The sequence below is a fragment of the Leptodactylus fuscus genome, chromosome 11 (genome assembly GCF_031893055.1).
Source record: "Leptodactylus fuscus isolate aLepFus1 chromosome 11, aLepFus1.hap2, whole genome shotgun sequence".
NCBI classification, from domain to species: domain Eukaryota; kingdom Metazoa; phylum Chordata; class Amphibia; order Anura; family Leptodactylidae; genus Leptodactylus; species Leptodactylus fuscus.
The window spans coordinates 78,535,607-78,557,644 of NC_134275.1; the positions used below are offsets into that span (position 1 = coordinate 78,535,607).

The window sequence follows — 22,038 nt, forward strand, 5'->3', positions numbered from 1 at the left end:
GTCGTTGCTAAACCATTGACCATAGACCTGATCGGCAACAATGGAAATATCCTTGAAGGATAGGCCATAATAGAAGCTGGATACCTGGCGCTGGTTGTGTGACATTCAGGGCTGGTTATTATTACGTAGAGCTGAGTTTGTCGCTTGGCACGACTCTTGGTGATTTCCATAGAACTACAATTGGATATTTAGTCTTATCCATCCTTCCATCTCTCCTTGACCTATTCTCAGCTCAGAATCCATCCTCTGGATCTGCATCCAAGGTCGGCACAGTCACGTCAGCCCCATCGTTCATTAGATGAAGCGATAAGAAGGTCGGGGACATAGAATCCTGGGCTGGGGAAAACAAGTCTGACACTTAAAGGACCCGCTCCTCTTTATACACCTATGGAAATAGCTTTAGGATTTGCAGCGTGAATTTTACTACGTGGAAAGGTTGCAATTCACATCTAATGATAGTGAATGCAGTCGCACGAATTTGTGGTGACAGCGGTTGCCCCCTCCAGGCCACAAAGCGATCCCTAGCCTTAAAGTGACCCTGTCATTGCTGTAAGAAGTGCATATATAGGGGTGTACAGGACCTGTAGGCTTTGCTATAAGGGGTGCAGCCACCTCTGAGCCCCCAAGGAGCTTTACACAATATCCACAATCTTGAGATCCTTCATCTCCAGCCTGTAGCTCCTCGGATGTGACGACACTACAACTCCAATCACTCAGGTGTCGGGGCATGCTAGGAGTTGTAGTTTTGCAGCAGCCGGACAGTCCCCGGTTGGGCAGCACAGCTTTATACCACACTGCCTCCTGTCCCATCAATCTTCAGGCCTCCTCAAGGCTATCCCATCCCTATATAACCCCCAGCATGTCCTACACATGAAGCTTCACAATGGTCCCTCTGCTGCTGCCTTCTCTCCTCCTCCTCCTCCTCTTTCTATATGTAGGATGTTCTCACACCAAGTGTCGGCTCTGGGGTTCCGGCCAGAACCAGTACCCTCCACGCCCCACTCCTCTGCCCTTCTTGGGCAACCTGATGGATTTGGGGCACAGAGATCTACCTCTCCACCTCATGCATCTGTCCCAGAAATACGGCCCCATCTATCGGCTCAGCTTCTGGGGTCACGGTGAGTAGGTGACGGGTCAGGAGTTGGGGGGTTGTCGCTCATTCTTATCGTCACATTACTAGAATGATAGGTTGATTTAAAGGGACGTTACATTTGTTATAAAGATGGTCGCTGTGTCCCCTCTAATATGTGGCTATACTGCATTGTCACTGACCATCGGCAGAAATCCAAACCTTGACTAGCCAAGCTTATATAGATGTAGCAGAGTTGGGTTTTACCTTGATCGCAACGATGTATTGCCTATGGTCTTACATAGGACTGCAGGTTCATTTACTTCAGTAGCCAGTCACTGGGTTTTATCTGTGAGTTTTACATGTAGATTTTGTTGCAAATTTGCCAAATATTCCACACTATGCATTGCAAATCTGCAACATAAATCAAAAGAATTGTTTCTTCTGCTATATGTAAATGAGATCTTGCAATATCTGGTACTGTAATACTCTGCAGACTTTACTAATGCAATAGATGACGGGTAGTCTGCATGTATGACGTGTACTCTTAGGCAGAGTCCTCACCTATTCTCATTGCCTGAGCCTGAGGACTAACACAGCTCTGCTACAGTGCCAGTTTTGAGTGTATGGATATGACTATATACAGGGTAGTATTTGTCGTGCTCGCCAGACTAGACCTCCAAGGCTGCGACCCAAAGCCATGACCTTACCTCCATCTTGTCCTCCCACAGACATTGTCGTATTGAACAACGCAGCTTTGATCCGGGAAGCTCTGATAAAAAAGTGGGCCGATTTTGCCGGCAGACCCCAGAGTTACGTAGGTAGGTCCAAGACGGCGGCGATCGTCCTGATGAGTAGTCACCATGGCTGCCTTTGGCTCACACGTTATTTCTTATCTGCCCCGGTGCAGCTGACCTGATCTCAAAGGGGGGAAAGGACTTGTCCCTCGGAGACTACAGTCCCGTCTGGAAGGTGCAGAGGCGTCTCACTCACTTGTCCCTACAGAAACGGGTGCGGAGGGGTCTCGAGGCGACGCTGGCGGCAGAGGCGATGGAGCTCTGTCAGGTGAGTGGGAGAATCGATCATGGCGTCTGGCAGTGCGTAAAGTTAGGAGGGGGTGCTCAGGACCTAATCCTGCTGAGGGTGGAGGCACATTGTAGTCGAGGAGTGGGCATCTTCGTTTTCAGGATACTTGGGCTTCCAGACTGGTCAACCTAGTGCAGAATCCTAATAGGACACTGAGAGTTCTTCTCCTCCTCCCCAGGATTTCATGAGCAGAAAGGGTGATCCGATCGACGTGGCCGAAGAGTTCTCCCTGCGCACGTGTAAAGTCATCGCAGAGCTGACGTTCGGCACATCGGTGAGATTTCACTCCATTCTCTGTATTCTCTCTTTTCTTCAAAGCTATACAACTACAGGTGTAGCAGAGCTGAGTGTGCCATATGCCCCCCAATCATGATATATACAAAGCTACTGCAACTTACCCCAAAATGAGCTCTGCTACATCCATAGAGTATTATTTCTCTGCCAAGTTCAGGCTTAACTCAAGAATAGTCAGAGTGGGTCTTGGGGTTTGATGGCGCCCCCGGCAGTACCATCTGTTGCTGTATTATGGCAGGGGTCAGCAACCCTCAGCACTCCAGCGGCTGTGAAACTATAACTCCCAGCATGCTCTATTCGCTTTTATGGGAGTTCCAAGAACAGCGGAGCAGGGATGCATGCTGGGAGTTGTAGTTTCAAAAGAGCTGGAGTGCCAAAGGTTGCCAACTTCTGTCTTATTGTGAACCAAATAGTACTCGAGCCATGAGCCCAGGGGCGGACGTACCATATATGTAAACGGTACAAGGGCCCTGCAGGTGAGGGGGCCCGTTGTCACCGCCGTAGCAGCTGCTGTGTTGCTCTGATGTAGAGCTAAGGGCCCATATGCTGTACTGGCACAGCGCCCTCTGCTGTCTGTGTCCTCCCTTGCTTGAATATGTCACAAGATGACTCTGAGACTTCTACTATCGTTTATTTTACCTTCTTTCTGCATCTTGTGTCTTCCTGCGTTTCGCAGTACAAGCTGTCGGACCACACGTTCCAGGACATCCACCGGTGTATTGTGAACATAGTGAAGCTGTTCGAGGCTCCGGCTGTCAACATCTTGGATTTCATCCCGTTCCTGAGGGTAAGAAGAAAATGGAACAAATCCAGCAGCTGAATAAGGAGATGTGTTTGGCCTTGGGTAGGAATCTCCACCTTGTCTGTAGACCTTACCCAACTGTGCTCTCTGGTCAGCAAGACAATCCGGAAACACAGCGGTGTCATATCCTTATGGTTTGTTACAGTGTATCAGTGCAGGTAAAATGGATGAGCCTGGAGTCCATAGAGTATTATCTAGACTGGATACAATGGCAAACACCTCCAAGACTTATTCAGTCTCCTTTGGATGTACGTGAGAGGGTTTCTATTCACTGACAGCAAAGCAGAAACCTGGCAGACATGGTAGAATTATAAAGTATGGGAGAAAGATGCAGAATTGATTATAGAATGATTAATATATATTTACCTCTCATCATGTTGTACCAGTCCAGCCGTAGGGAGGAGGTGGCTGCCCTTACATACTGTCTGCAGGGCGACCATGCCCACGCGGAGGGTTCCAGTCTGCCATGGTGAGAGCAGCTCTCTGCCCCATAGAAAAGTGTCCTGAGCTAAATAACCCCCTCTAAGCCATACATATGCAGCAATATGACAGTCCCTCCATGGGGACATTAAGAGACACAGATTGTGACTGTATTGGGATCTGGCCAGTCCAACCCCAGATCTGCTGCATGTGGTCCTAGAGTGTAGACAGCTGTTGGCACCACCATCCACCCAGTCCCACCCAGCACATACCAAATTTCAACATCATTATTGCTAACACCATTCCCCCACTTAGTATAATGCTTCCCACCCCCCAAACACTTTATAATGCTGTAGTAGTACCAGAGAAATAAATAACAATAATGCTTACCCAGTCCTATTCCCATGGACCTCTCTGCAGTTCTCCTTCACTTGTCTAAGCTTAATGCAGCAAAACTGCACTGATCCGCTGACATCACTAGAGGCGGCCTGAATGGTGGAGCAGGAAGCTAAAGTCTTCCTGCTTCACCATTGTAGTCAACTTAACAACCTTCTAAGTACACAGAGTTGAATGAAGACATGGTCATCTTTCCAGGGAAGTGTGATGGCCTCCTGGTTGGGAATCATTCCATTAGATCAGGGGTAGGGAACCTTTGGCTCTCCAGCTGCTGTGAAACTACAACTCCCATCATGCTCCATTCACTTCCATGGGAGTTCCAAGAACAGCAGAGCCAGTATGCATGCTGGGAGTTGTAGTTTTGCAACAGCTGGAGAGCCGTACGTTCCCAACCCCTGCATTCGATGATCAGCTGCTGCTGCCAAAATGTAATGTCTGTGGCCACCCTATACTTAGTATAAGGATATTTTTGAATTTCCTTTTGTCTTTGGTTTCCTCCCATATAGAAGTTCCCAAACAAATCCTTAACTCGTCTCTTAAAGGCAGTGGACAGGAGAGACAAATTTGTGAGGAGTCAGATAGAGAAACATAAGGTGCGTAACCCGACGTAATCCAGCAGTGGCCTATCGTGTCTTAGTAAGGAGGTGATGTCATCATTTACTTATCGTGGTAGGTTCAACTCCTGGAAGAAGAGTCGCAGGAGGACATCTTGCATGAAATGATCCGGTTCCTTAAAGAAAACACCAAGGATGAAGGTGGAGACGCCTCAGAGCTCACAGAGGAGCATCTCCATATGGCGGTGGTCGACCTGTTCATTGGAGGCACTGAGACCACAGCATCTGTATTAAGTTGGGCTGTGGCCTACCTCATCCACCACCCCCAGGTACACCAACCACATACAACATACATCACACATCAGAAAGTGCAGGGCCCCAAAGCACATTTTTGAATGCCCCTGATAAAATGTAGACCCCACATGAATTAATGATCCTTGACCTCACAATAAATTTAGACCCCAGACCACCTCCCCGTCCCGTCTTCCACATCATTGTGGCTGAAATCTACATCACATAGATTATAGAAAATCTTTCATACTTGAAATGTCAGATGTTTTTCTTTCAGGCTCAGGAGAAGATTCACAAAGAAATCCTAAGTGTGGTGGGACATGATCAATACCCAACATACTCAGACCGGAACAGTATGCCGTATCTCTGCGCCACCATCACCGAGATACTGAGGCTGCGCCCTGTGGTGCCTGTTGCAGTGCCACATGCAACCACTAGGGACACCAGGTATAGTAAAATAAAATAGACTATGTGATAGACTGTATTATGTGGATATAGAAGACTTGGACAGTGCCCTCAGGTCCTCTGTATATGTTCAGAAACCTCCTCAGTCGCCATAAACCCATCTAGAGTAAAATAGAAGACATGGAACAGGGGGAGGAGGGAAATGCAGCTGCAGGATATTGCACTATGATACAATTTGGTGGTAATTCAATTATTAAAACTTGTATATTCTATTTCCTGCTTAGCATCGCAGGGTTCACCATTCCGAAAGGGACCACCGTAATTCCCAATATCTATGCAGCTCACCACGATGAAACGGTCTGGGAGAATCCTGCACAGTTCTGCCCGGGTATGTACCTACTGATAGGTGTGGGGAGTGAATTGGTACTGGTAGCCAACAAAATGGCTGCCTTCTCTGTTTTTAACTTCTGGGTATGTACTATGCACAACTATGGTATCAGGATAGTACATGAGAATAACAGTCCCTGTCTCCTCTCTTCTAGAACGATTCCTAACCAGTACTGAAGGTAACCTGTCCTCCAGGTCCCTCCTCCCATTCAGTATGGGGGCAAGACTCTGCATTGGAGAAGCCATGGCCCGCATGGAAATATTTTTCTTCCTCTCTCATCTCCTGAGGGATTTTGTCTTCTCTCCTCTCTCACCAACTCATCTTCCTGATCTTCGAGGCGTCTTTGGGATCAATCTGAAATGTCACCCATTTTTAATTCGGGCCCTTCCTCGAGAAGTCCCAACAATATCATTAGAAACCGCTTGATTTGGCACAAACTCCAACTCTAAGACGCTGTTCCACTGTTTTTGGCACAGTTGGAATTTTTTGTGTAGCCCCCACCATTCCCGAGCAATCAGTGCAGTTAGTTTCAGCCCCCAACATTTTAATTTGGTTCTCTACTCTCAGGTGGGCGGTTCTAGGCTGGAGGAGACAGACGGGGACCGCCCACCTGAGAGTAGACACTGAAACTAACTGCGCTGATTACTCAGGATTGGTGAGGACTAGAGAAAAAATTCCATCTATGCCAGAATCAGTGGAGCAGGGACTATTAAAGAATGTGCAGAGTTGGAATTGGGGGAGATGGTGAAAAGTCCCCTTTAAGTGGACTCTACACACGATGATGATGTCCTCACGGGAGATCAGTAGTGATCAGGATTAAAAATTGTACAATGGTTGAATAAACCACCAATTTTTCAGAATTCTGTCTATATATACATTGGAAATCAATGACTTTATGGCGTAGGGTCGTATGGCATTGTGAACGGGAGCGTATCATACAAGATGGCCGTTACGAACATGTGATAAAGACATTTGCTGGGCTGAGCTGTAATGTGTTGGAGAAGACTATGGCCTGATAATAAGAGTATGTAAGCTGTAGCGAGAAGTATACTCCTAGGAATCGAGTAGTAGCTGTGAATGACGACACTCATGTAGTCCCACATCTATACTGAGGAGGCGCCGTGTGATGTAAACTGGAAGGTATGCTTCTAGGAAAACAACGTGCACATGATTATATGATTCACGTCTTAGTAACATTGAAGTCATGGATAATATTGTATCAGCCACGTCTCCTGGCCAACAATGACCACACAACAATCCATCGTAAATCTCCACTTAATAGCTCAGTAATTGTTATTGTGCGTGACTGGAAGGCTTCTGAACGACACAACAAAACAAACAAAATTTTCCACTGTTAAATTTCAGAAAATTGATGTCAATTTTGGCTGTACTGTAAATCACGTCGCCCCCTCCCCGGTCTCACATGTGGGTCGCATATGGATAATTCATATCTGCGATGGGGTCCACATAACAACCAAACTTCACAGTCAACATTTAGCTTGTCTTTGGACTGGTTTACAGGTGAACATAGAAGTGAGAGGACCAAGTAGAGAAGGCCACCACCCCCCTGACCACCAGGGACAGAAAATAGACACCAGTGACCCTCAGTCTTCTTTCCTATTTGTTTCATATGTGGGTCCCATATGGCTAATTCACATCAGCAATGAGTTCCTCGTAATAACCAAGTATCATAGTCATGGGTGCATTTTGGACTGGTTCATGGGTGAACATTGAAGTCAGTGGACCAATTAGAAAAGATCACCTCACCCCTGACCACCAAGGACAGAAAGTAAACACCAGTGGCCCTCGGTCTTTCCTATTGGGTCCATATATTGATCCCATATGGCTAGTTCACATCAGCGATGGGTTCCTGATAACCAAATATCCTGGTCATGGTTTAATTTGTTATGACATTTTGGACTGGTTCATGAGTGAACATTGAAATGAGAAGACCAAGTAGAAAAGACCACCACACTCCTGACCACTAGGGACAGAAAGTGGACACCAATGGCCTTTAGTCTTTCCTATTGGGTTCATATGTGGGTCATGTATCCGTAATTCACATCAGTGGCCCCCAATCTACTTTCCTATTGGTTTGGTAGGTAGGACCCTTAAAGAGGGAACCCCTATTTAGGCACACACCACCCATTAAACTAAGGTGGAGGCCCCATTTTTCCACAGGCCCCAGAATGGTCGCTTGGGCCGTCTCTTAGCTGTTCAACAGTGTTATTAATCCCCATACATTATATAGGATCCTATCTATACTGGTAGCTTATGTAAAATGAAGACTTTTACTAAATATATTGCTTTAGAAATGCTGCTTTGTTTGCCTGCTATGTGAGCTTATTCCTCCCATTGTTTAGGCAGCGTTTCCATAACCACAGAACTGTAGGACAAGTGAAGTCACTCACTGCTCTACCAGCAGAACAATCGTTCAGCTAATTGCAGTTTGCTGATAAAGCTGAGTCTGTTATCTCTATGTAAACACACAGATAACACTGAGTCTGTTCTCTACAAGTCTTCATATTATCTGATATGCATAAGTATTGTGATACCTCTTAGTGTCCCGTTCAACGAGAGGAGAGGGGGATGAAATAAAGGAAGTGAGAAGAGACAACAGGCAAACTGCTGAAACGGTCTCCTTGCTGGTCTCTACTTACTGGTCCCCCAATCATACCACACATTGAAGTGGTGGAAAGAAATTGACTAAGTAGCACTTACTGTGTGTCAAGGAAGTAGTCCGGACCTGGGCCCTAAAGAGCATTGAAAATGGAGCAGTGAGGAACTCTTGGGACGGGAACATTGGCGGCATATTATGTCTAGCTCTCATTTTGTATCTGCTTTTGATATCGCTGATTGTTTGCTATGAGAACATTTTGCTAAGACTTGCACCGGACTCCACATACAGTATTTAGCTCCCTCAAACATATACTTTGATCTCAAATGAAATTGGCACCACCATCACTTACAACAAGAATATGCTGCAAAAGCAGGACCAAGCTTTGGGGGTTCTTAGTATAACATCTCTTCGACGTGAGATACTTGGGCTTGGAAGCTTTTAGAAGCCATATTCTTGGGTAAAAACACTACTAATGGTCTGTGGTTCACGAGAGGGTCTGGCAGTGAAGAATTTCCGAGGCGATGGTGATCGCTACTCCTGCTCGATGACATTTTCAGTCTCGTTTGATGCATTACCCAATTTTTCGTGCTCATTTGTTTGCCACAAGATTTAGGATTTGATCGTATCAGCCCATTTGTAGTTGGGTGGGCTGTTTATTGTTGATGGTAATTACGATGGCGATCCGTCTGAGATGTTGGATCTCTCCAGCTGTTATGGCTGAGTTGTGCAAAGTCGTTTGTCTTTATTTTTAGAGTTTATGTTTCTATTGTTTATTGCGTTGGGGGCTTTTACTTTTTGGTCCAGCGCATTCTCGTACGATATGAAGATTTCTGGACCTGGTTCTACTGCGGCGGCACTTTCACTCTTCCCGCATCTGTGTTAATGGATGACTCAGCCTCTGTTTATGGCTTCTTCGATAATAAGCCGCAGCTGTGTTATAAGATGAGATGATCAATGACTTTGTTTTCCAGAAAGGAAAGGGCGAGGATCTCAATCAAAGGGAAACATAATGAGCCATAATTGTAAAAAAAAACCTGTTCTATCGGTGACAATAGAAGAGATAAGGTTGCCTATCTATTGGCACTATGTGTATGGCGCCATTATGTGAGCCCTAGATAGTTATAGGATTAGTACCGTATTAGGGTACCAATATTCTGCATTTCGACTATCCGACAAAAATAGGATCATGTCTTCATGTTTGTATTGTATGTGGCCACCCACGTCATGTCCACCAGCTATTCCTCCCAACCTTCCCTTATCAAGTTGGGCCAAGAAAGCATGGATGTGTTTTGAATGTGGAGAGGGGAATTAATTCAATACACTGGGGTGGGGGTCAATTCACACCTATAATTGGTCGGTCCTTTTGAAATTGTGAAGGCTCACAATTACTTTCTGCAAGATTGTTTGAATACTCCATAGGTTTTACATGTCCGAATCTTTTATATATAGTCATGAGAAAATTACATCCACCCTCTCTGACGTCTACAGTTTTATGTATCAGGATATGATATATCCAAAATTAAGTATACCCTTACAGCTTCCATAGGTATAAAGAGGGTAAGTAGCGGCCAGGTGCTGCTAGTGGAATGCCCATGATTAATTGATCATCAGAAAGTATGACCAACATAAGCAGAAGTTTGGCAGTTTGCTGGTCTGGAGAGAGGAAAGACATCAGCAATAATCTAAGCTAAGTAATTGTTGCTGTTTATCAATCTTAGAAGGGGTATAAGGACACAGCCAAACAATTTACAATGAGAAGGAATATTCACAGAACATCAAATGCTAAAAGAAACTGCATAAAACTCAAGAATTACTTCTAAGACGATACAGGACCCAGTTACCATCTTAAATATTCAAGTTCATGACCGTAGAATTAGAAAAGGACTGAACAAATATGGCGTCTTTATAAGGATTGCCAGGAGAAAATCTCTTCTTACTACAAAGAACATGGCCGCCTGGCTTAACTCTGCAAAGTTGCATCTGAACAAACCAAAAGACATCTGGAATAATATCCTTTGGACAAGAAAGACCAAAGTAGTGATTTTTGGCCATAATTTGGCAGAAATAGAAAAAAAAAAAGGAGTCGTAATGGCTTCTTCACAGTTCAATCCTCAGCCCAATAGAAATGCTGTTATGGGACCTTTAAGCAGAATCAAAAGACACAGACCTCAATGACCCGACGCAACGATGTCAAGAAAAATTTCTCTAGAACGATGTGAAAGATTGATAAAGTCATCCAGAAGACCAGGACGTATTACAGTAAAGGTGGTTGTACGAGGTATTGCTTCATGGGGGCATCTAGTTTTTCATTCTTGTTAAATATAGTAGATAATAAGATGGTGGAATGTTTTATTATGTCTTGATATAAATAAAACCAGCAAATTCTCGGAGTGTGGCCTGTGTTCTTCCTATAGGTATATGGACATCTTCAGTTGGGTGGTAGGCTTCGCCAAGACTGTCTGAATCCTCTGTATGGCCCTACTTGCCCTTAGTCTTCTCCAGTGTATTGATCTATATTTTGCCTATTTTTGGGCTTAGACTGAGCCAGTTTTGGCTCGGTCACACCTCCTACCTCTGTGTCAGAGTACATGCCTAGTCACATCACACACAAGACGTCATTGACTTCATGTCCCATCAGATTTTATTTGAAGCGGTTTGCAGAACAGACTTTCACCATCTTTCCCTCCCCAGTAGGGTCCCTCCGATGCTGTGCTTTTATAAAAAATAGACAGTGTATCCATTTTGCTATATATATATATCTATTTATATATAGGCGGCAGGGATGGGGTAGAACCAGGGTCCCACTCCTGCCACCATTTTTCTCATTGACGCTGTGACACGCACCTCTTACCCCAGACCTCATCTTTGAGGTTGCAGCCCTTGCTCACAGGTTTGCTGGTGACAATTTTGGTCTTTTATGACAAATATTTTCCTATTTTTTTTTTTTTTTCTATTTTAGAACTTTCTAGTAAGATTGCATTTACATCTATATACATCTACAATATCTGGATCTCAACATGTTTTTCTTCTCACATTTAGCTTACTGCTGTTTTCTTCAATATCTTAGATCTTCACTATACAAGCCCATCCTTCATTGTGCATCCTGCACAGACCATGCCACTGTGACGGGGCCCTTGGAGAGAGGGGGCCCAGCCCTGGTTGGTCCCAACCCCTTTGCTACTGGGTGACAAGAACCTGTGCAGGACTCCTCTCTCCAGAGGAACTACGTTGGCAACTGGCTAAAGTGTCATGGTGGGGGAAGGACAGACCCTTCTTTCCTTGGTGGAAACCCCCCTCCCCACCATAATAAAGTACCCCCCTATACACCATTGTTCCTCTTTAACCCATAGTCCTTTCTATATCTTCCATTCCATATTTTTTCTTCCTGCGTTGACTGTCCCTTGAATTTTTTGAATCCTGTAGAATAATATGTATATTGCATTCCAGTCTGATTTCGAAAGGTCCATAGTTTTTGCTGAGATTGAGTATCCTGGAAGGACGGACTGTCTTAAGGTTGCAGGAGGTGTCACATTGCTTCCAGTTTTCAGTTTAGTGGTTCCAGAGAAGGTCTCAGATCTAGAGTCGGCGTCTGTTGCCCACTCCTCGAGGGCGCATTTTCATCTCGGTGAAGGGAATGGAGAACTCAAAGCCTTTCCAAGTTTTCCAATTTATGCCCTAAGGAATAAAGAGAAGATTTATTACATCCTCAATGATTCACTGGAGTAAAAAAACTGGTTAATACGTATATTCATGTGTCAAGTAGCTGCATGGGACCTGGGATGTAGACCAAAAACAATCAGGCACACCAAGAAAAACATCCATTCATTAACATGGTCTGCAGACCAAATCGAAGCATCATTGCATGGCTGGTTTTGGGCATTCTGCCCTGGAGAATGGAAACTTTGAGAGAAACAACTTCCTTGGCATTTAGTGCTCCAGTTTTCAAATTTGCAATGCTAGGTGGAATCTCAACGTGCCTTAGTCTATATTCTGTCACCTGATGCTTTTCAGCTCTTACAATGGATGTTTCACGGCAAATGCCAGTTATGGTCCAGTCTCAGCTGTTTGTTGAGTTGTTTATCGTAAGCTTATAAGTTTTTGTATACCCAACTACAAGATTTATCTCGAGCTCAAGATCCCGACAGCTACACAATGTTCTTGTAGAGAAAGGTGGACTAAACACATCGTGATTGCAAAGAAACAAAACAGGAACATTGAAGACTATTCTAAAAATACTCCATGTATCTTGGTAACGTTTCCCGAAGAGGTTGAACATAACTTTGGTCACTCACCTGGTGGTCCTTGTTGTTGTTATATAACCCGTTGAGATTGGCAAAGTGGCAGTTTCTATACCACCACGCTCCCCTATATGACATGGCACATGGAAGGATTCTACGCTGAGTGTCTCGGTCACGAGTAGAGAAGATCATATTGTTGTGATAGCTCATGGAGTCCCCTAGAAAAAAATATCATTGGTTAGTGCTCTTTGCCTATACACTCACCTATCATTATGTAGTGGGGGGGTCTGTTCGTGGTAGATTTTGGTGGGCCACAGAGTGGATCATTTAAGACTCAAGATATCCCAAATATAGAATTGGACATGTTTTCATTTTTGTCCAGCTTTAGTCATTTAGAACCCCAGACTATCGCTAGATATGAATGTGACATAATGGCATCTAATAAGCTCTCAATGATACTGTAGTCACAAAGACATTCATTGTCCTACTTACCTGCATTTCCTCTATACTGTCCAAGCCTCAGCCTGAAATGTTCACTTTCAGACTCCACACGGAAATCGTCATAGACAGCATAGGCAACCTCGTCTCCGGTACGGAGATCCACACGTAACTCATAGGAGCCTGAAGAGGTGATCTGGTGCAGAGCAATGTTACCTGCACAAGTGAAGTACAAAAGATGAGACCATAATGATGGAGAAGGATGTTATCATGTGTGATTGATATGTCTTATTTATCCAACTCTCCAGTTGCACGTCTTGGCCTCACTTTAAGTAGCGGGGATAATGGACTATGGAGTAAAACTGTTAGCACCTCGGACAGGGGATTATTATAGGTGAAGTCCTGTTCGACCATCTTTCATCCAGCCAGTAGGGTTGCTACTTGAGTTCAACCCCTGCCTGAAGGCCAAACCCCTACTAATCATACATTGAAGGATTAACCCCACCATAATGATCGTGACCAAAAGTCAAGGCCAACCTCTATAAAATTGAGATGCTAACATAGATAAGAAATAGAACTGATGAAGTGGATGGCTTTGTGTTTTGTGAGCACTTACCCAGCCAGAACTCGGAGGTTTGGTTACCAAATCCTTTCTTATAGTTGTCCCAATCCCGGTAGAAGTTTGTGCTCCCATCCATTCTTCTCTGGAAGACCTATGGAGAGGATAGAAGGGTTTATCTCAACAATTGAGCACAATGCCACCAAGTATCATGGCGTGGTAGAATGGTTGAAAATTAAGGGTCATTGGTAATTCGGCATCCAATACTCACAATCCATCCTCCGCCATCAGTCTCCATGTCACAAAACACCTTCAACGTCTTTTCTTTGTCTCCGCCAAGGTATATGGTAAAGGTACCATTCTGAACCTCTCCATTCGTCCTCTGCTCCCAGCAGTCTCGAGGATAGGGGAACCTCATGCGACCTAAAGGTGGGTAAGTATTATAATGTTCGTTATGTTTAGTAGCTCATCTTGGCATTGAAAATTTTGGTAAATCTCATAGAGGGAAAGTAGCATCTTCCTAAAGTCTCAGCAGCCTAAGTTTCCCTGCCTGCAGAATCCCTGTAAACGAGCAAAGAAGGAAAGGGAAGGAAAATGCAAAATCTGCTGGTGGGATTCTTGGCTTCTCTCACGTGAACTGTGTCTCTAATTTTTTTCTCCACCGGTCTACAGCGACTTCTTGTAGGATGTGGTGAAGGGTGTGCTTACATCTCCACTTAGCACCTGGAGTCCTGTAAACGCTGCACATTTTGGCTGGGAAATCCTTTAATTTCAATTCGGGATCCCCCTGGGAATGAACTTTAGAGACTCGCCTATAATATGTTAGACCTTCTCGTGGCTTCCAGCCTGCGTTATGTGAATGGCATCCAAACGGCCTGAGTATTTGGACGTGAAGCTCCATCTTCTGCCCCTCGAGTCTTCAGCATAATGAATCAGAATGCGCCTGACTCCGTGTACTCCACGGTTATTAGGTGATCGCTGATTTATTTTTTCTTTCGTCCAAGATAAAATAAGTATTCCGCCTCGGCCGCACTTCATGAAGGATCATCAACAATGGAAATTACATCCGGAGAAGGTACATACTGACTGGAGATCTGTACAAGATGTGTGGTGGGTAGACACGTCGCTATCCATACTTAACAGCAGATGACCTATGAAGGTGCTGGCAGAGGTAATGGATGTCCATGAGAACTGGGATCATGGGAGAGAACAGGAACATTTTTAGGTTTTTCTCATGCTACGATGATTGTCAGATTGGAGCATCTTTGTTACCAATATCATAGACCAATACCAATAGACCATTCCACTACCCCTCACCTTAGACCATAGTTGCGTGTGGGTTTGTGAAAGCCACAGATGACCATGTACCGTCCAGGTTATTAGTGGTGTCTCAGGGTTACAATAGCAGTTCTATTACCAGATGACAACCCTCTAGCGCCCCCCTCTCATCGGTCGCGTTATTAGCACTGTAGCAGAGCAGATACATCTACATGTCGGGGAACAGAGATTTATCTTCTAATAATCTTCAGAAAGTCCTTTGGAAGGCGCGGCGGCTTTGTCAGCACAGTTCTGCTGCCGTGACGGGGATGATGGGGATCAGATGTCATACATGTTGGACGGGATCTTCTGAAACTTCCAAGACACATGCCAGGAATGTGATATCGTGAAAGAAATCTTCCTGTTTGTCAAAATTTAATTAGTAGAACAAGGAGATGACACCCGGCCGTACCATGCAAGCACATTTATGGCGGAAATATCCCAGCTGGAACCAAGAGAATTACAAGCACAGCATGAGAGGTAATAAGAACGCCATGTCACATCTGCACAACGTAACCCGTCATCACTTACAGGGCGGAGGATGGCGGTCCTGATACTGTACCTGCACAGCACCTATACACAGTCTAGGAGTTATATCCATGTACATAGGAGTAGTATTATAGTAGTTATATTCTTGTACATAGGAGGTAGTATTATAGTAGTTATATTCTTGTACATAGGAGTAGTATTATAGTAGTTATATTCTTGTACATAGGAGCAGTATTATAGTAGTTATATTCTTGTATATAGGAGTAGTATTATAGTAGTTATATTCTTGTACATAGGAGCAGTATTATAGTAGTTATATTCTTGTACATAGGGGTAGTATTATAGTAGTTATATTCTTGTACATAGGAGTAGTATTATAGTAGTTATATTCTTGTATATAGGAGTAGTATTATAGTAGTTATATTCTTGTACATAGGGGTAGTATTATAGTAGTTATATTCTTGTATATAGGAGTAGTATTATAGTAGTTATATTATTGTACATAGGAGGTAGTATTATAGTAGTTATATTCTTGTATATAGGAGTAGTATTATAGTAGTTATATTCTTGTATATAGGAGTAGTATTATAGTAGTTATATTCTTGTACATAGGAGGTAGTATTATAGTAGTTATATTCTTGTACATAGGAGTAGTATTATAGTAGTTATATTATTGTACATAGGAGGTAGTATTATAGTAGTTATATTCTTGTACATAGGAGCAGTATTATAATAGTTATATTCTTGTACATAGGAGTAGTATTATAGTAGTTATATTCTTGTACATAGGAGTAGTATTATAGTAGTTATATTATTGTACATAGGAGGTAGTATTATAGTAGTTATATTCTTGTACATAGGAGTAGTATTATAGTAGTTATATTCTTGTACATAGGAGTAGTATTATAGTAGTTATATTATTGTACATAGGAGGTAGTATTATAGTAGTTATATTCTTGTACATAAAATCAGTATTATAGTAGTTATATTCTTGTACATAGAAGTAGTATTATAGTAGTTATTCTTGTACATAGGGGCAGTATTATAGTAGTTATATTCTTGTACATAGGAGTAGTATTATAGTAGTTATATTCTTGTACATAGGAGCAGTATTATAGTAGTTATATTCTTGTACATAGGAGTAGTATTATAGTAGTTATATTCTTGTACATAGGAGGTAGTATTATAGTAGTTATATTCTTGTATATAGGAGTAGTATTATAGTAGTTATATTCTTGTACATAGGAGCAGTATTATAGTAGTTATAGTCTTGTACATAGGAGCAGTATTATAGTAGTTATATTCTTGTACATAGGAGTAGTATTATAGTAGTTATATTCTTGTACATAGGAGTAGTATTATAGTAGTTATATTATTGTACATAGGAGGTAGTATTATAGTAGTTATATTCTTGTACATAGGAGTAATATTATAGTAATTATATTCTTGTACATAGGAGGTAGTATTATAGTAGTTATATTCTTGTACATAGGAGTAGTATTATAGTAGTTATATTATTGTACATAGGAGGTAGTATTATAGTAGTTATATTCTTGTACATAGGAGCAGTATTATAATAGTTATATTCTTGTACATAGGAGTAGTATTATAGTAGTTATATTCTTGTACATAGGAGTAGTATTATAGTAGTTATATTATTGTACATAGGAGGTAGTATTATAGTAGTTATATTCTTGTACATAGGAGTAGTATTATAGTAGTTATATTCTTGTACATAGGAGTAGTATTATAGTAGTTATATTATTGTACATAGGAGGTAGTATTATAGTAGTTATATTCTTGTACATAGGAGCAGTATTATAATAGTTATATTCTTGTACATAGGAGTAGTATTATAGTAGTTATATTCTTGTACATAGGAGTAGTATTATAGTAGTTATATTATTGTACATAGGAGGTAGTATTATAGTAGTTATATTCTTGTACATAAAATCAGTATTATAGTAGTTATATTCTTGTACATAGAAGTAGTATTATAGTAGTTATTCTTGTACATAGGGGCAGTATTATAGTAGTTATATTCTTGTACATAGGAGTAGTATTATAGTAGTTATATTCTTGTACATAGGAGCAGTATTATAGTAGTTATATTCTTGTACATAGGAGTAGTATTATAGTAGTTATATTCTTGTACATAGGAGGTAGTATTATAGTAGTTATATTCTTGTATATAGGAGTAGTATTATAGTAGTTATATTCTTGTACATAGGAGCAGTATTATAGTAGTTATAGTCTTGTACATAGGAGCAGTATTATAGTAGTTATATTCTTGTACATAGGAGTAGTATTATAGTAGTTATATTCTTGTACATAGGAGTAGTATTATAGTAGTTATATTATTGTACATAGGAGGTAGTATTATAGTAGTTATATTCTTGTACATAGGAGTAATATTATAGTAATTATATTCTTGTACATAGGAGGTAGTATTATAGTAGTTATATTCTTGTACATAGGAGTAGTATTATAGTAGTTATATTATTGTACATAGGAGGTAGTATTATAGTAGTTATATTCTTGTACATAGGAGCAGTATTATAATAGTTATATTCTTGTACATAGGAGTAGTATTATAGTAGTTATATTCTTGTACATAGGAGTAGTATTATAGTAGTTATATTATTGTACATAGGAGGTAGTATTATAGTAGTTATATTCTTGTACATAGGAGTAGTATTATAGTAGTTATATTCTTGTACATAGGAGTAGTATTATAGTAGTTATATTATTGTACATAGGAGGTAGTATTATAGTAGTTATATTCTTGTACATAAAATCAGTATTATAGTAGTTATATTCTTGTACATAGGAGTAGTATTATAGTAGTTATATTCTTGTACATAGGAGTATTATAGTATTTATATTCTTGTACATAGGAGCAGTATTATAGTAGTTATATTCTTGTACATAGGAGTAGTATTATAGTAGTTTTATTCTTGTACATAGGAGTAGTATTATAGTAGATATTCTTGTACATAGGAGTAGTATTATAGTAGTTTTATTCTTGTACATAGAAGTAGTATTATAGTAGTTATTCTTGTACATAGGGGCAGTATTATAGTAGTTATATTCTTGTACATAGGAGTAGTATTATAGTAGTTATATTCTTGTACATAGGAGCAGTATTATAGTAGTTATATTCTTGTACATAGGAGTAGTATTATAGTAGTTATATTCTTGTACATAGGAGCAGTATTATAGTAGTTATATTCTTGTACATAGGAGGTAGTATTATAGTAGTTATATTCTTGTACATAGGAGCAGTATTATAGTAGTTATATTCTTGTATATAGGAGTAGTATTATAGTAGTTATATTCTTGTACATAGGAGCAGTATTATAGTAGTTATATTCTTGTACATAGGGGTAGTATTATAGTAGTTATATTCTTGTACATAGGAGTAGTATTATAGTAGTTATATTCTTGTATATAGGAGTAGTATTATAGTAGTTATATTCTTGTACATAGGGGTAGTATTATAGTAGTTATATTCTTGTATATAGGAGTAGTATTATAGTAGTTATATTCTTGTACATAGGAGCAGTATTATAGTAGTTATAGTCTTGTACATAGGAGCAGTATTATAGTAGTTATATTCTTGTACATAGGAGTAGTATTATAGTAGTTATATTCTTGTACATAGGAGTAGTATTATAGTAGTTATATTATTGTACATAGGAGGTAGTATTATAGTAGTTATATTCTTGTACATAGGAGTAATATTATAGTAATTATATTCTTGTACATAGGAGGTAGTATTATAGTAGTTATATTCTTGTACATAGGAGTAGTATTATAGTAGTTATATTCTTGTACATAGGAGCAGTATTATAATAGTTATATTCTTGTACATAGGAGTAGTATTATAGTAGTTATATTCTTGTACATAGGAGTAGTATTATAGTAGTTATATTATTGTACATAGGAGGTAGTATTATAGTAGTTATATTCTTGTACATAGGAGCAGTATTATAATAGTTATATTCTTGTACATAGGAGTAGTATTATAGTAGTTATATTCTTGTACATAGGAGTAGTATTATAGTAGTTATATTATTGTACATAGGAGGTAGTATTATAGTAGTTATATTCTTGTACATAGGAGTAGTATTATAGTAGTTATATTCTTGTACATAGGAGTAGTATTATAGTAGTTATATTATTGTACATAGGAGGTAGTATTATAGTAGTTATATTCTTGTACATAAAATCAGTATTATAGTAGTTATATTCTTGTACATAGGAGTATTATAGTATTTATATTCTTGTACATAGGAGCAGTATTATAGTAGTTATATTCTTGTACATAGGAGTAGTATTATAGTAGTTTTATTCTTGTACATAGGAGTAGTATTATAGTAGATATTCTTGTACATAGGAGTAGTATTATAGTAGTTTTATTCTTGTACATAGAAGTAGTATTATAGTAGTTATTCTTGTACATAGGGGCAGTATTATAGTAGTTATATTCTTGTACATAGGAGTAGTATTATAGTAGTTATATTCTTGTACATAGGAGCAGTATTATAGTAGTTATATTCTTGTACATAGGAGTAGTATTATAGTAGTTATATTCTTGTACATAGGAGCAGTATTATAGTAGTTATATTCTTGTACATAGGAGGTAGTATTATAGTAGTTATATTCTTGTACATAGGAGCAGTATTATAGTAGTTATATTCTTGTACATAGGAGCAGTATTATAGTAGTTATATTCTTGTACATAGGAGTAGTATTATAGTAGTTATATTCTTGTACATAGGAGGTAGTATTATAGTAGTTATATTCTTGTACATAGGAGGTAGTATTATAGTAGTTGTATTCTTGTACATAGGTGCAGTATTATAGTAGTTATATTCTTGTACATAGGTGCAGTATTATAGTAGTTGTATTCTTGTATATAGGAGTAGTATTATAGTAGTTATATTCTTGTACATAGGAGGTAGTATTATAGTAGTTATATTCTTGTATATAGGAGTAGTATTATAGTAGTTATATTCTTGTACATAGGTGCAGTATTATAGTAGTTGTATTCTTGTATATAGGAGTAGTATTATAGTAGTTATATTCTTGTACATAGCAGTAATGGATTTGGGTGCTCAATATTTACTTTAGTTAGCTGGGCATATATAGTAGATGTAATGGTCAGATATATTATGAAATTTGCAGATTTTGTGTATTTCTCCCCCCTCTCCATGCCCCCTTGTTCTCATTCTGTTTCTAACTTCAGCTGCATCCCCCTCCTTTCCCGATTTCCACTATGTGAAGTTTTTGATGACTGAGGAATTTTCTAACCATTTAAAAAATAAAATGAGTACTAGATGCCCCTTAAGTTATTATTATGTGTCACTACATAAGGTCTGATCTTATACTAACGTCCCTGACTACTTCAATGGTGTAAAGTAGTTACTAAATAATGTGACCTTGGCCGGGCTGCTATGTCTTGTAGTAAAGCGTTGCACTGTGTCGCCTCGCTCTGGAATGTTACATATGTCTCTCTTCACAAAGCACTTTCCCTTTTTACCCAAATATTTATCAGTTCCGTTCTCCATAAACATTTTAATGAAAACCAAATTAGCTTTTCCTTACAGAAATGACGCTCCGATCCCCGACTCAAAAACAGTCATTTCTTGGAGAAATAATAAAGGGCATTGTGAGTTAGCTCCATCTGTTCTATGTATATGAGGGGTTTGCAGGGGCTGACATGGGGGTTAATATTTTGACAATGTTTTGGCTCCATGATACTGCACTGTCAGCATTTTTTGGTGGCTTGCATTGGGATTATTGCTGTGTTGGATGCTCCTTCCATTGAGCAGAAAGAAGGTTCATGAAGTACAAGCATGTGTGACTCTTGGCCAAAAAATTGTTCATCGAGCAGCTGGGAGTCGTTTAGTCTTTTGGCCATTGCCAATCAATGGTAAATTTAAAGGCCACAATCTTAGCCCCTTGGACTTCGTAACGGGAAGATTTTTTATCCAATGTGTCATTTTTGATCAAAAGCATCAAAGGCTTGAAATAAAATGTCTGCCCAGATATGGTCCCATGGTGTAAAAGATTATCATTCCTAAAGAGGTTGTCCAGTCAGGGTTTTTTAGATGCAGTTTCGGGCTGGTCCCGCCTTTGGCCAACATGATCAGAACCATTTCCCGACCCCCAGCTCTCTTCTCTACCGTTTTCACCACTAACAACAACCAAAAAAAAGGTAAGTATGACATAAATGTACAAAATACTAATAAAAATCTCAAAAATCTTTAATGTAATAATTTACCACATATACAAGATAGGACAATGTAAAGGAAACAAATGTACACATACAAAAATGGGTGTAGTGGGATAGTCCCTGCAGATGCTGCTAATTTTCCTCATACAACATCAGGAGTACAAATCTGTCTACAATCTTCCTCCATGGGTGAGTGCCTATACTAGTTTGTTTTTTGTGCTTACAACATGTCCACTTCCTAATATATGTTGGCTACTGGACCTCTGAGGGCAATGTGTGTGCCGCTCTTTGTACATAGGAAGTAAGAGATATATTCTAGTAGGACCTATAGACTTTGATATTACAATATCTATTGCCCCTTTTAGGGGTGAATACAAAAAATATTGGGATTTATATTTAGGTCCTATATGGTTGTATTTTGATGGTAACAC

The 22,038-nt window shown here is 40.1% G+C and overlaps 2 protein-coding genes across 4 annotated transcripts in view; one reads left to right on the plus strand and one right to left on the minus strand.

Moving 5' to 3' along the window:
- The first annotated feature begins 883 nt into the window (after positions 1-883).
- On the plus strand, positions 884-6,131 carry CYP21A2 (cytochrome P450 family 21 subfamily A member 2). Its single transcript, XM_075259315.1, has 10 exons — positions 884-1,118; positions 1,801-1,890; positions 1,980-2,134; positions 2,334-2,429; positions 3,126-3,236; positions 4,574-4,660; positions 4,741-4,950; positions 5,190-5,359; positions 5,602-5,705; positions 5,860-6,131. The coding sequence occupies exons 1-10, from the start codon at positions 884-886 to the stop codon at positions 6,129-6,131; spliced, it is 1,530 nt and encodes a 509-aa protein (XP_075115416.1).
- Positions 6,132-10,948: 4,817 nt separating this feature from the next.
- TNXB (tenascin XB) overlaps positions 10,949-22,038 on the minus strand; it is a 51,241-nt gene continuing 40,151 nt past the window's right edge. For all 3 annotated transcript variants that reach the window (XM_075259292.1, XM_075259291.1, XM_075259293.1), the window contains 5 exons: positions 13,832-13,983; positions 13,618-13,714; positions 13,056-13,217; positions 12,618-12,781; positions 10,949-12,000 (listed from right to left, as the gene is read on the minus strand). In XM_075259292.1, the coding sequence (XP_075115393.1) occupies positions 11,902-12,000; positions 12,618-12,781; positions 13,056-13,217; positions 13,618-13,714; positions 13,832-13,983 (674 nt within the window). In that variant the 3' untranslated portion in view covers positions 10,949-11,901. The remainder of the gene's footprint in view (positions 12,001-12,617; positions 12,782-13,055; positions 13,218-13,617; positions 13,715-13,831; positions 13,984-22,038) is intronic.